This window comes from Salmo trutta, chromosome 24 (genome assembly GCF_901001165.1).
Source record: "Salmo trutta chromosome 24, fSalTru1.1, whole genome shotgun sequence".
Lineage (NCBI taxonomy): Eukaryota > Metazoa > Chordata > Actinopteri > Salmoniformes > Salmonidae > Salmo > Salmo trutta.
Genome location: NC_042980.1, coordinates 44,050,069 through 44,063,454, shown reverse-complemented (window position 1 = coordinate 44,063,454; position 13,386 = coordinate 44,050,069). Strand labels below are relative to the sequence as shown.

General features: G+C 43.8%; 1 protein-coding gene and 1 long non-coding RNA gene across 2 annotated transcripts; one reads left to right on the top strand and one right to left on the bottom strand.

The window, feature by feature from the left end:
• The first annotated feature begins 1,220 nt into the window (after positions 1-1,220).
• On the top strand, positions 1,221-4,736 carry LOC115161381 (uncharacterized protein C21orf62-like). The gene is made up of 3 exons (XM_029712327.1): positions 1,221-1,344; positions 1,457-1,582; positions 3,658-4,736. The coding sequence occupies exon 3, from the start codon at positions 3,721-3,723 to the stop codon at positions 4,465-4,467; it is 747 nt and encodes a 248-aa protein (XP_029568187.1). The 5' UTR covers positions 1,221-1,344; positions 1,457-1,582; positions 3,658-3,720; the 3' UTR covers positions 4,468-4,736.
• A 4,349-nt stretch (positions 4,737-9,085) lies between these two features.
• LOC115161380 (uncharacterized) lies at positions 9,086-13,272 on the bottom strand. Its single transcript, XR_003869252.1, has 3 exons — positions 12,965-13,272; positions 11,271-11,320; positions 9,086-9,883 (listed from the first exon to the last, which is right to left on the bottom strand). It is a non-coding gene; the product is annotated as an uncharacterized LOC115161380 (long non-coding RNA).
• Positions 13,273-13,386: the final 114 nt, after the last annotated feature.

The following is a 13,386-nucleotide window of genomic DNA, read 5'->3' as shown; positions in this document are numbered from 1 at the left end:
TGTACCTCCATTACCCATCCTGTAGAGACCACTGTGTACCTCCATTACCCATCCTGTAGAGACCACTGTTTACCTCCATTACCCATCCTGGAGAGACCACTGTGTACGTCCATTACCCATCCTGGAGAGACCACTGTGTACGTCCATTACCCATCCTGTAGAGACCACTGTTTACCTCCATTACCCATCCTGGAGAGACCACTGTGTACCTCCATTACCCATCCTGGAGAGACCACTGTGTACCTCCATTACCCATCCTGTAGAGACCACTGTGTACCTCCATTACCCATCCTGTAGAGACCACTGTGTACCTCCATTACCCATCCTGTAGAGACCACTGTGTACCTCCATTACCCATCCTGGAGAGACCACTGTGTACCTCCATTACCCATCCTGGAGAGACCACTGTTTACCTCCATTACCCATCCTGTAGAGACCACTGTTTACCTCCATTACCCATCCTGTAGAGACCACTGTGTACCTCCATTACCCATCCTGGAGAGACCACTGTGTACCTCCATTACCCATCCTGTAGAGACCACTGTGTACCTCCATTACCCATCCTGGAGAGACCACTGTGTACCTCCATTACCCATCCTGTAGAGACCACTGTGTACCTCCATTACCCATCCTGTAGAGACCACTGTGTACCTCCATTACCCATCCTGTAGAGACCACTGTGTACCTCCATTACCCATCCTGTAGAGACCACTGTGTACCTCCATTACCCATCCTGGAGAGACCACTGTGTACCTCCATTACCCATCCTGTAGAGACCACTGTGTACCTCCATTACCCATCCTGGAGAGACCACTGTGTACCTCCATTACCCCGCACCACGCCAACATACTCCTCTTTAAAATCCAAGTCTTCATAGTTTTTCAAAGGACAGAAACATAATGAACAGTGGCAATATTGTCTCTTTATTTTGTAGCTTGGCATTAGTTAAAAACATTTCAGATTAATTGTATGGTATTCAAATAACATGATTTGATAGATATGATATTCAATACTGCAATTTTAATAGTGTAAGTAGTCTGTATTAGTCTGAATGGTAAAAGTTTTGTTTAGTAGTAGGCTTACTGTATTCTACCAGCAGATGGCAGCTTGAGGAAAATCACTGACAAGAGGGAGGGAGGAAAGAAGAGAGGGAGGGAGTGAAATAACAGAGGGAGGGAGGAAAGAAGAGAGGGAGGGAGGAAAGAAGAGAGGGAGTTAAAAAAGAGAGGGGGTAGGAAGAGGGAGGGGGAATGAAAGCGAGTGACATGAGGAGAAAATGGGCAGATTATTTGTGTCCGGTGTCATCATCACTGAAGACTGTCCGTGCTATCCCATATTCAGAGAGTAAGTCTGTCTTTCTTTCTCCTTTCCTTCTCTCACTCTTCCCAGCTCTCTCTGTCTCTCCCCCTCTGTGCCTCTCTCTTGGCTGACTGTTTCTCCCCCTTGCGTCTGCTAGACGGGTGAGGAGTTCCACTGGGTCTGCCAACAGATGTGGAAGGCTAAATTGCTGCGTCTGGAGCAGAGCTAAATCATAACGACTGAGAAGCACATGCCTCCCTGACTGCTGCCAGCGCTCTTCCCTGTAAGTAGCCAAACTTTTAATAATCAAGCCACATCTTGTCTGATTTATCCTATGGGAATGTGTCAAAGTGCCTAATGTCTGTGTGTGTGTGTGTGTGTGTGTGTGTGTGTGTGTGTGTGTGTGTGTGTGTGTGTGTGTGTGTGTGTGTGTGTGTGTGTGTGTGTGTGTGTGTGTGTACGTGACAGTCTCAGACAGAAAATGAGATTTTGAGGAAGAAGGAGAGGGAGGATTTGGAGAGAAAGAGAAAGAGAAAGAGGGATGATTTGGAGAGGCAGAGAAAGAGAAAGAGGGATGATTTGGAGAGGCAGAGAAAGAGAAAGAGGGATGATATGGAGAGGCAGAGAAAGAGAGGGATGATTTGGAGAGGCAGAGAAAGAGAGGGAGGATTCGGTTGGGTGCTTGCGGCCGCATACGGAACATGATGTCAGAGGAATGCTCTGCGCTGCTCCTCATAGCTGACTGGAACAGCAGCCACCTTCCTCTCTCACTCCCTCCCCGTCTCCCTTTCCTTCAGCATCCGGCCCAGCAGCTGGAGTTTGCAGCAAATGAAGGGAGGGGAAGGAAAGAAGGGAGCAAGGGAAGCAAAAGGGAGAGAGACAGAGGGAGAGGCAAAGTTTGGTGTGACATAAAGAGAGGGGGATGAGTTGGACTGGGACAGTAAAGGAGTGGGAAGGAATGGAACAGAACAGTAGTCTATAGAGCTGTACTGAGCTCTATAGTATTGCAGACCTGTAAGTCATGGCTGTGGTCTGTATAGGAATGGAACAGAACAGTAGTCTATAGAGCTTGGGCTCCGGTAATGCAGACTGGGCTGTGGTCTGTATAGGAATGGAACAGAACTGTAGTCTATAGAGCTTGGGCTCCGGTAATGCAGACTGGGCTGTGGTCTGTATAGGAATGGAACAGAACAGTAGTCTATAGAGCTTGGGCTCCGGTAATGCAGACTGGGCTGTGGTCTGTATAGGAATGGAACAGAACAGTAGTCTATAGAGCTTGGGCTCCGGTAATGCAGACTGGGCTGTGGTCTGTGTACTTAGCAGGGTGACTGAAGGATACAGAGGCTACATGGAGCAGTCAGACACCTTAGCACAGAGTGGGAGTAAGTTGACACAGTGTTGTATGGAGACATGGCTGCTGAACTTCTAGTTTAGGTTTAAGGAATATGGTATATTCTTTTTAAAGACTGAGAATGTCTTGATATTCTGTGATGGATAAGAGATGTTTGATGCTAGGCTGAGGAGTGGGGATCGACATAGCCAAATCCTCTGTTAGTCTAGGTTTTCAACCAAACATATCCTCTTACATAGTCTGCCAGCCTGGCACTGTAGTGGCAACTGAAGCCATCTTCAGCGCTATATGCTGGTTATATAAGACATAAATAAATAGGATTCTTTGTGACCAGAGCCATCTTTCTATTTTTCCAGACATGTTTCAGACAACTAAGTACATTTTGTCCAACTGTGATGCCAATCACAACATTGGAAAGTCCTCTCCTTTAAAAACAAAAAGAGGGAAAAAGTTATTCTGGAAGTCCTTATTCATCCCTCTTTTCCTCTGCTCCTCGATGGGGAAAGAAAGAGGCAGTGTTTTATTTTTCCTGACAGTTTTAATGTGGCTGGCCTCTGCCTTTACCGCAGCACGGTGCAGGCATTTTTATAGACAGTCGTATGCCATCCGCAGTAGCCCAAGGCCTGAAGGACCTCTCCCCAATAAAGTTGGAGAGCAACAAAAAAATTGCTCAATTACGGGCGCCTGGAAATAAAGAGCTGAATTCAGATGGCTGTCTCTCACGGACCTACAACCAATAAACTGGAATTTTAAATAAGAAGCAGCTAGGTTACTGTAGGACAGAGCAGCTATTTATCATGTGCTATTCTGAGCGAGTGAGTATGATTGTTTTCTTCTGTGACAGAGGCAGAAGGCAATCTGACACATTTTTCCCACTGGTAGAATTTGTCTTGATTTCAATTTTGCTTTGTTTTTGATTTGTCTTGGTGTCTATATTAGGTTGAAATCTATCTCAAAGTACACTTTGCTCTTTAAAAATCTGCATAACTTTCCCTCCCATCCTACAGATTTGCTTACTGGCTTCAGGATATCCACTCGGTGAAGATGTAGTCCATTTGGTTTCCGTGGAGATGTCTCTAAACAGGGCCTCCTCTTGTCGCCGCCCTCCTGCCCTGTTACTGTGGGTTCTACTCCTCTCCACGACCGTCGGCTCGAGCACGGGCCCCGGCAACAGCACCCTGCTCTTCAACAGTGCCACCCACGGCAACAGCCTGAGGAAATGCAGCTGCTCCACCAACATCCAGGACTGTGACGAGGCGTTGGCAAACCTGCTGTGCAGCTGCCGCACCATGTCGCACTCAGAGCTGACCCCTGGGGGCCTGAGGGAGCAGGGCAGCTTGACCATGTGGCTCAGAGAGCCCTGGGTCCTCACAGAGCTACTGAATGGGAGCGTGGTGCCAGACCTGTGCCTGTCCTACTGTGGACCCGGGTCCCTGGCCATCCCCACCCAGTACCTGGCCCTGTTCGGTCTCCGTAGACTGAGGGTCCACATCGCTGCCCAGGGTGCCCTACACCCGGAGCAGGTCCTCACAATCGCCTCTGGGACTGAGGATATAGAGGGGATGGGGTCCCTAGCCTCCACTGACCCTTCGTCTTCTATCCTCCATGTATCCTTCCTGGATGTAGCGCTGCTTAATGGCTTGTCGTCCCTAAAGGCCTACAGTGTGAGCGCCCCTCCCATGCCCACCCTCTCCCAGTACTTCCCCCACTTGCCCCTGTACCCCTCCACTGCCTTGGACCAGCCCCTGTACCCCTCAACCCCTCTGGACCAGCCTCCTGACCCTCAACAGGACTGCCTCTTCACCTTCATCTACTAGACCTGTAGGCTCTGAGCAGAGAGCAGGGCTGGGTCAGTCCCTCAGCTAAATAGATCTATGGAAACTAGACTGGATGGATAACACTGAAGTGGTAAGTGCAAGAGCTCCATTCACCCTGATGTTACTGAATGGGCTTGATGTGCAGAGAGCTATGCTGCTTTTCAATGTGTTTCTATATAGTGCGATTCTACGCTACAAAAAACTCTATTCCAATATCCACAAGAAGACTCTGGACAAGACAAGACAACCATCTTTCAGTATCAATGCAAGAGCGAGGCAGAGAAGAAGAGATGGAAAGAGACAGAGAACGAGACAAGGACGGCATCCGTCTGCTGCTCTAAAGACTAACAGAAAGCTTGTTATGAATGCTAACTGTTATGAATGCTAACTGTTATGAATGCTAACTGACAGTTAGCATTCATAACAGCAGGCCTACAAGCTATCAGATAGCTTGTAGGCCTACTGTTATGAATGCTATCTGACAGTTAGCTTGTAGGCCTGCTGTTATGAATGCTAACTGTCAGATAGCATTCATAACAGCAGGCCTACAAGCTAACTGTCAGAGCATTCATAACAGTAGGCCTACAAGCTAACTGTCAGATAGCATTCATAACAGTAGGTCTACAAGCTATCTGACAGTTAGCTTGTAGGCCTGCTGTTATGAATGCTAACTGTCAGATAGCATTCATAACAGCAGGCCTACAAGCTAACTGTCAGATAGCATTCATAACAGTAGGCCTACAAGCTAACTGTCAGATAGCATTCATAACAGTAGGTCTACAAGCTAACTGTCAGATAGCATTCATAACAGTAGGCCTACAAGCTAACTGTCAGATAGCATTCATAACAGCAGGACTACAAGCTAACTGTCAGATAGCTTGTAGGCCTACTGTTATGAATGCTAACTGTCAGATAGCATTCATAACAGTAGGCCTACAAGATAACTGTCAGTTAGCATTCATAACAGTAGGCCTACAAGCTAACTGTCAGTTAGCATTCATAACAGTAGGCCTACAAGCTAACTGTCAGTTAGCATTCATAACAGCAGGACTACAAGCTAACTGTCAAATAGCATTCATAACAGCAGGCCTACAAGCTATCTAGCTATCAGTTAGCATTCATAACAGCAGGCCTACAAGCTAACTGTCAGTTAGCATTCATAACAGTAGGCCTACAAGCTATCTGTCGGTTAGCATTCATAACAGCAGGCCTACAAGCTATCTAGCTATCTAACTGTCAGTTAGCATTCATAACAGTAGGCCTACAAGCTAACTGTCAGTTAGCATTCATAACAGTAGGCCTACAAGCTATCTGTCAGTTAGCATTCATAACAGCAGGCCTACAAGCTAACTGTCAGTTAGCATTCATAACAGTAGGTCTACAAGCTATCTGTCAGTTAGCATTCATAACAGCAGGCCTACAAGCTATCTGACAGATAGCATTCATAACAGTAGGCCCACAAGCTATCTGTCAGTTAGCATTCATAAGAGCAGGCCTACAAGCTAACTGTCAGTTAGCATTCATAACAGTAGGCCTACAAGCTATCTGACAGTTAGCTTTGCCAGCTGCTCTTTTCTTCAGTTAATCGGTGCAGATGGCCTATTAAGGCATGTTGTTGTGAAGCAGGTTACCATGGCTCCCCTATAAATGGGTATTCCTGGTTGGAACCCTAATGGATCGTCAGGTCATGTGACTGTTCTTAGTTGAACTGTACGGTTGTGGACCCACCTTAAGCTGGACTTGGTTGGGTTTTTAATTCAAGATGAAGCTGATGTAGAAGCCTTCTGGACTGGTGTGCTCTGGAGACTGGGTCCGTCCGGCCCATGCTGGATTGATTACATCACTGTGTTTCTGGTGTTCTAGAATACAGGGTTGTCCTGGAACGGCCTTGGTCTCACCCCTATGGTCCACAATATGTTATTCTGCTCATGTTCTAGAATGAGCATGTCTGTACCCTTGTAGTTTTTATGTAGTACCCTGGCCAGGGATTAGACCAGGTTAGTAAATCTTACCCTTGGTTAAAAAAAATTTTTTTAAAAGAGGGTGATGAAGGAACATGACAAGAGGTGTTAGGAAATATTTTCTGATCTCCACTCAAAAAACAAATAGCACGTGTTTTATTTTCAGCTGACATCTGGAGAGAGACATAGTCATATAATTCATCTAAAACCACCCTCACAAACAGACTGCAGCCAACACTTCTGTTCTGCGTGAGTGGGTGCGGGCGTGTGTGCGTGTAAATGCGCGTGTGCCTAGGCGTGCAAGTGTACATGCATATTCTTATATAAGTCTTGTAAATAATTAATGAAGATGGGTGACATGACGTTTCAGTTCCTCTGCCTGCCCTGTGGTGAGCAATGATGAGTATTTTCTGTATTAGGTCACTCCAGAACACACTCACTGATGACTGTTGGGAAATGAAGGTTTCTGTATTATTCCACTCCAGAACACACTCACTAATGACTGTTAGGACATTGAGGTTTCTGTATTATTCTGCATTGACATGACACTACAACATTTAGACGCATCAGACCCCAACCAGATCCAAGTATTTAAGAGAGCTGGGAGTGTTGAATATGGTTTCTAATTCTACACATTCGGTTACATAGCATTAGTGAAATATTCCAGTGGAATATTTAATAATATTCCCTATGTCATGTTAATGAGGACCGAACACATCTCGGATACAAGCTCTCAAGCACAGACTCACTCTGTACAGACAGATCTGTCATTAGTGCTTGCCATTTGGGGAACTTAGGTCACACCTCTGGGGAACCATTTACTGTGGATTAAACATTTAGGCTAGGTCATCACAAAATGTGTCGCTCCTCACGCTCACTGTCTGCACCATAAAGTATATCTCAGTCACTCACAATCTAGGCAGAACGATCCATGAGCCTCCGTAGTAGGAGATGGGTATTTGTGTTTCATGTCATGTTTATTAACTAGTGTTGCTACTTTGATTTTAAAGCACCTTTTGATTCAAGCACTTTTTTTCTTCACTGTATCATATCAGGAAATTTTTTGAAGGTATATACAGTTGAAGTTGGAAGTTTACATACACCTTAGTCAAATACATTTAAACTCAGTTTAATCACAATTCCTGACATTTAATCCTAGTAAAAATTCCCTGTTTTAGGTCAGTTAGGATCACCACTTTATTTTAAGAATGTGAAATGTCAAAATAATAGTAGAGAGAATGATTTATTTCAGCTTTTATTTCTTTCATCACATTCCCAGTGGGTCAGAAGTTTACATACCCTCAATTAGTATTTGGTAGCACTGCCTTTAAATTGTTTAACTTGGGTCAACCGTTTCAGGTAGCCTTCCACAAGCTTCCCACAATAAGTTGGGTGAATTTTGTCCCATTCCCCCTAACAGAGCTGGTGTAACTGAGTCAGGTTTGTAGGCCTCCTTGCTCGCATGCGCTTTTTCAGTTCTGCCCACAAATTTTCTATAGGGTTGCGATCAGGCCTTTGTGATGGCCACTCCAATACCTTGACTTTGTCGTCCTTAAGCCAGTTTGCCACAACTTTGGAAGTATGCTTGGGATCATTGTCCATTTGGAAGACTCGTTTGCGACCAAGCTTTAACTTCCTGACTGATGTCTTGAGATTTTGCTTCAATATATCCAAATAATTTTCCATCCTCATGATGCCATCTATTTTGTGAAGTGCACCAGTCCCTCCTGCAGCAAAGCAACCCCACAACATGATGCTTCCACCCCCGTGCTTCATGGTCGGGATGATGTTCTTCGGCTTGCAACCCTCCCCCTTTTTCCTCCAAACATAACGATGGTCATTATGGCCAAACAGTTCTATTTTTGTTTCATCAGACCAGACTGTAGTCTGGCTTTTTTATGGCGGTTTTGGAGCAGTGGCTTCTTCCTTGCTGTGTGGCCTTTCAGGTTATGGCGATATAGGACTCGTTTTACTGTGGATATAGATACTTTTGTACCTGTTTCGTCCAGCATCTTCACAAGGTCCTTTGCTGTTATTCTGAGATTGATTTGCACTTTTTGCACCAAAGTACATTCATCTCTAGGGGACAGAAGGCATCTCCTTCCTGAGCGGTATGACGGCTGCGTGGTCCCATGGTGTTTATACTTGCGTACTATTGTTTGTACAGATGAACGTGTTACCTTCAGGTGTTTGGAAATTGCTCGCAAGGATGAACCAGACTTGTGGAGGTCTACAATTGTTTTTCTGAGGTCTTCGCTGATTTCTTTAGATTTTCCCATGATGTCAAGCAAAGAGGCACTGAGTATGAAGGTAGGCCTTGAAATACATCCACAGGTACACCTCCAATTGATTCAAATAATGTCAATTAGCCTATCAGAAGGTTCTAAAGCCATGACATCATTTTCTGGAATTTTCCAAGCTGTTTAAAGGCACAGTCAACTTAGTGTATGTAAACTTCTGACCAACTGGAATTACTTGTGTCATGCACAAAGTAGATGTATTAACCGACTTGCCAAAACTATAATTTGTTAACAAGAAATTTGTTGAGTGGTTGAAAAATGAGTTTTAATGACTCCAACGTAAGTGTATGTAAACTTTTGACTTCAACTGTATGCTTTGCAGAAACCGGTATAAATCACATATAGATAAGTACAGGCTCTCTGGTGTTGGGACTTGCTGTATAAATCGTTCTGGGTACTTGCCTTCTATGACATATTTAATACGTCATCAATAGATCATGTATCACAGTTTGGTGGCTTTGATTTGTGTATAATTTGGTTCAAGGCAAGATTATTGACTGTTTTATAAGGTAGAAATAATTTGTTTATAGGTGAGTGTGGGTTATGGCCTCTGTCTACACACCATTAATGTTGTATATGATATTATGTTTTTACAACCAATAAAAATGATACGATGTCTAAAATGCAATCATTTCTGTGTCGATGCGCGCACACATATACAGGTGTCAGTGTACGGCCCATAGAGGGCACCTTGGAGCTATACAAACAGCAAAGTACAAAAACGTTCAATGTTTTGAGGGGCACCAACTCAAGTCCATTCCCTTTTTCAGGTGTATAGTTTATGGAACAGCAGCAAAGATTTGGATTCAGAAGCTGGACAGAATCTGGTATATAGCTATGATATGTATTGGTGCATTTAAATCTACATCTGTATGTGCCTTACTAGTGGAGGCAGGTGAGATGCCTTTGGATATACGGCGTAAAACAATTGTCATTAGCTTATAGGGTTAGGTTGAAAGGCTGTCAGGTTGAGCATCCCACCGTTACTGTTCTAGATGACTGTTGAGCATATACTAGTAGACAAGGCAGTGGTTTTGGTTGGACAGTTGGAAAGCTTGCTGATGCGAGTGGTTTAAGGGAGTTGGAGGTTGGCCCATCTGTGGTGATAGGGGATGTTCCTCCATGGTTACTTACAGATCCTGTTGTTGAGCTAACCTTGGTAGAGAAAAAGGAAGGATTGGTCAGAAGTCAGTGATATAGGGAAACTGGTTGACATTTACATTGGTAGAAGTTTTTATGCTTTTTTTAACGCTTTTCACAGATGGATCCAAGGACCCTGATAGTGGGTGCACAAGAGCAGGCGTTTACGTTCTTGAATGTGATGTGCAAATATGTAGAAGACTAACAGATGAACTGTCAGTATACTCAGTTGAACTGTTGGCGATAATAGTTGTCCTCCAGTGGGTGGAGGACGTACAACCTGTTAGAATTATAGTATGCTCAGATTCTCTGTCTGATTTGAATAATTTATCTTCTGGTAAATCTAATAGGAGTGACCTACTATTGGAGGTATTAATGTTATTATGGAGAATTGAGAGAATGAGTAGTAGTGAGATTCTGCTGGGTCCCAGCCAGCCCATTCAGGTGTGGAAGGGAATGAAATTGTAGACCAGTTAGCCAAAAGAGCTTTAAAACAAGATAATTGATATAAATTTTCCACTGGGTAGAGGTGAGACCAAATTTATATTGTTGTAAGTCCCGTGTGGCTCAGTTGATAGAGCATGGTGTTTGCAACGCCAGGGTTGTGGGTTCGATTCCCACGGGGGACCAGTAGGGGGAAAAAAAATGTATGAAGAAATGTATGCATTCACTACTGTTAGTCGCTCTGGATAAGAGCGTCTGCTAAATGACTAAAATGTAAATGTGTAATGTAAGTATGTTGAAGAGAGGGAAAGATTGAGGTCGGGGGGGGTTGGAAGGGATTTGTGGGATGGGGAGGGTCTATTAGAAGTTAGTAGAGTTCTTTATTATTTTCTCTGAAGTACTGAGATAGGTAGGATTTAGAAATGTTAAAAACCGTGATTGACCACACACTCCAGCCCAGTAGGTGGCGGCATGCACCTTTAACGTTGGTTTGAAGACCGCCATTATATCATAGAAGAAGAAGTCCATTCGTTGAGGACTATGGTTCCGGCTAAAGAAAAAGATGGCGGAAGTGGGTCCTGAGTTCGAATCAAGCAGTGCGTCGAGCCTAGTTGATGAAGACGAATGTTCTGAATGGACAACAGTAGTAGCGAAAACTGGAACAAAAAGGAAATTGGCTGAAATTGGAGTGGAGGATATGTGTATGAATGATAATGAATCGCTTCTTGTTGGGATGCATATGTGGGAAACCTGTTTGAGGTGTCAAATGGTGAGGTATGAGCTGGGAAAAGTGGAGTACAAATTGATTCATTGTTTTTCAGAAGAACAGAGGAAGATTGCAGTGAGCCTGAAAAGAATCCAAACAACAGAAGTGTTGGGTTTTGAACTTCGCTGTAGAGCACCCGTCAAAGGAGTCATCTCAGGGGTGACGATGGATGTTCAGTTTGAATACAATTACCTGAAGAAAATTCCTGCTGTGGTTGGTTCCCGGCGTCTGATCCGCTGCCGCTGGGTGAATGAAGAAAAAGAAAGTCTGTCAGACCTGTCGTTTTTTGATAAAGAGCTTGTCGGACCCGCTCATAGTGTACATGGGGCATTAGGCGGCCGAATATGGCAGCAGACTAACCACCTAAACTGACCAAGATGGACCTCCAACAACAACACACAAAACCTCACATAATTCTGCCCACAAACAATTACAATTTCTCTCAACCAGTGGCATATGGGCTTTTTAGGTGAGTGCTTATGCCTCATTTGACAAGCAGTACCCACTGCTAAATATTTTGCTTGTCCATTCCCTGTGCGCCTCTCCAGGGTGAAGGGACGCATCTCTTAAGCGCTCGACCAATATTTTTCATTAATCTAACATAAATCACGTAGCAGATATATGATAAAAAAGAGTATGGCCTTTTCTATAGCCTACAGACTGGAAATAAAAAAATGTAATGAGGCAGCCACTTTTTTACATCATGCAGGTTTCTCTAGATCAAATACCGGAACCTAAATGACGCTCAATCAAATAAAAAAATGTGATATCATGTTAACAAACGACATTTCCTAAAAACAGGACAGGTCAAAGTAAAATGGACAATCACAACTGTTGTCCAGGAGTTTCACTCCATTGTCATGATCAGTGGTTTCAAGTTTGTATCGGTCAATGTTGGACAAGCTGATCATAGCAAAACATGAAAAATACTTCTACATTTCCCGCTGTGTAAACACATTGCAAATAGGCTCGAGAACTCCTGATAAAGTTGGGTAGCTGATTTCAGAGCTTAAATAGCCAAATGAATTAGTCACAGGAATCAGAACTAATAAAGCCAATGCAACTTCCTGTTTTACAAATGGTGGGCATTCATAAAATTCCATTGCGGGATTACATTGTAGGCCACACCCCAGTAAGTACAAGCCGACATCTAAGTTTACCACAGACGGGCATTCATAAAAATGTAATTTTAGGCAACACTGTAAGCTACACCTCAGTTAGCACAGGAGGACGTCTTTTTTTGGTGCAGTTCCAGACAGGCCTTGATTTCAACTTCCAGAAAATATGTATTTTTCAACATCCTGGAAAATATGTTTTTAAAACATATGGAAAATACATTTTCACCTTTCATTCAGAACCTAAATTGAACCTAACTTCGTCTGGTAAATACGTATTTTAGACGTCATTTTGCTTACTGGGACTATTCTAGTTTTGTGCGGGGACGACATTTTTCGGTCTCGCCTATACAGGCATAACCGAAAATCTCCCCCCTGCCAGAATCCCCCATTGGCGTGAACGCACTCAATTCTTCATTGCTGCGATTTGCTTACTAGTTGAGATTTCTGATCACGTTAGGCTACGCCCTGGTGAAGTGTAGACCTTACCGTCAAATGCTTACTTACGAACAATGCAGTTTTCAGAAAATATAGTTAAGAAAATATTTACAAAATAAACTAATCCAGACTTCCTGGAGTGCCCTGTAAACGTGAAGGAAATTGAGGTGACAAAAGGTCAGAGCAGTCAATCGTATCTCTTATGCAGAGGCGATTAACAGAATGAGAAAACAATTGATGCTAGTGAAGATGTGGTAGTGGACGCAGCACAGTCTAGTAAATGTTTGCTGCCAGCCAAAAGATAGCCAGTGCAGAAACGTTCTTGGGACTTACTTCTGAAGACTTGCAAGGGGTGCCGGAAGACCCGCCCTACCAGGTTCCCCGTGAGCCTGTGTAGGGGTCATATGTTTTATTTAGTTAACAGAACATTTGTTTGATTTAGTTTTATTTTTTGTTAGTTTTTTGTTGTTGTGGTATTTTGTACCATTTTGGGGAATCCTGTTTCCATCCCGCACAGCAGGTTGCCGGATGCACATTAAATTGTGCGATCGTCAATATACCATAGAAGAAGTCCATTCCACAAGATAGAACAACGAGACAGATATTTCACCAGATGTATAAATGTAAAGCATCCCTTGGCGTTTAAACTCACTACCAAATATGGTAGTGAGAGGAAGCCCAGTGGCCGGCAGTGGTAGAAGACTCAACGAGATGGATTTTGGTCGACATTCTGCACATTTTCTCATCGATTAAAC

What these genes read in the sequence shown, in the direction of transcription:
- LOC115161381 (XM_029712327.1), top strand. Translation starts at nt 3,721, where the DNA reads ATGTCTCTAAACAGGGCCTCCTCTTGTCGCCGCCCTCCTGCCCTGTTA.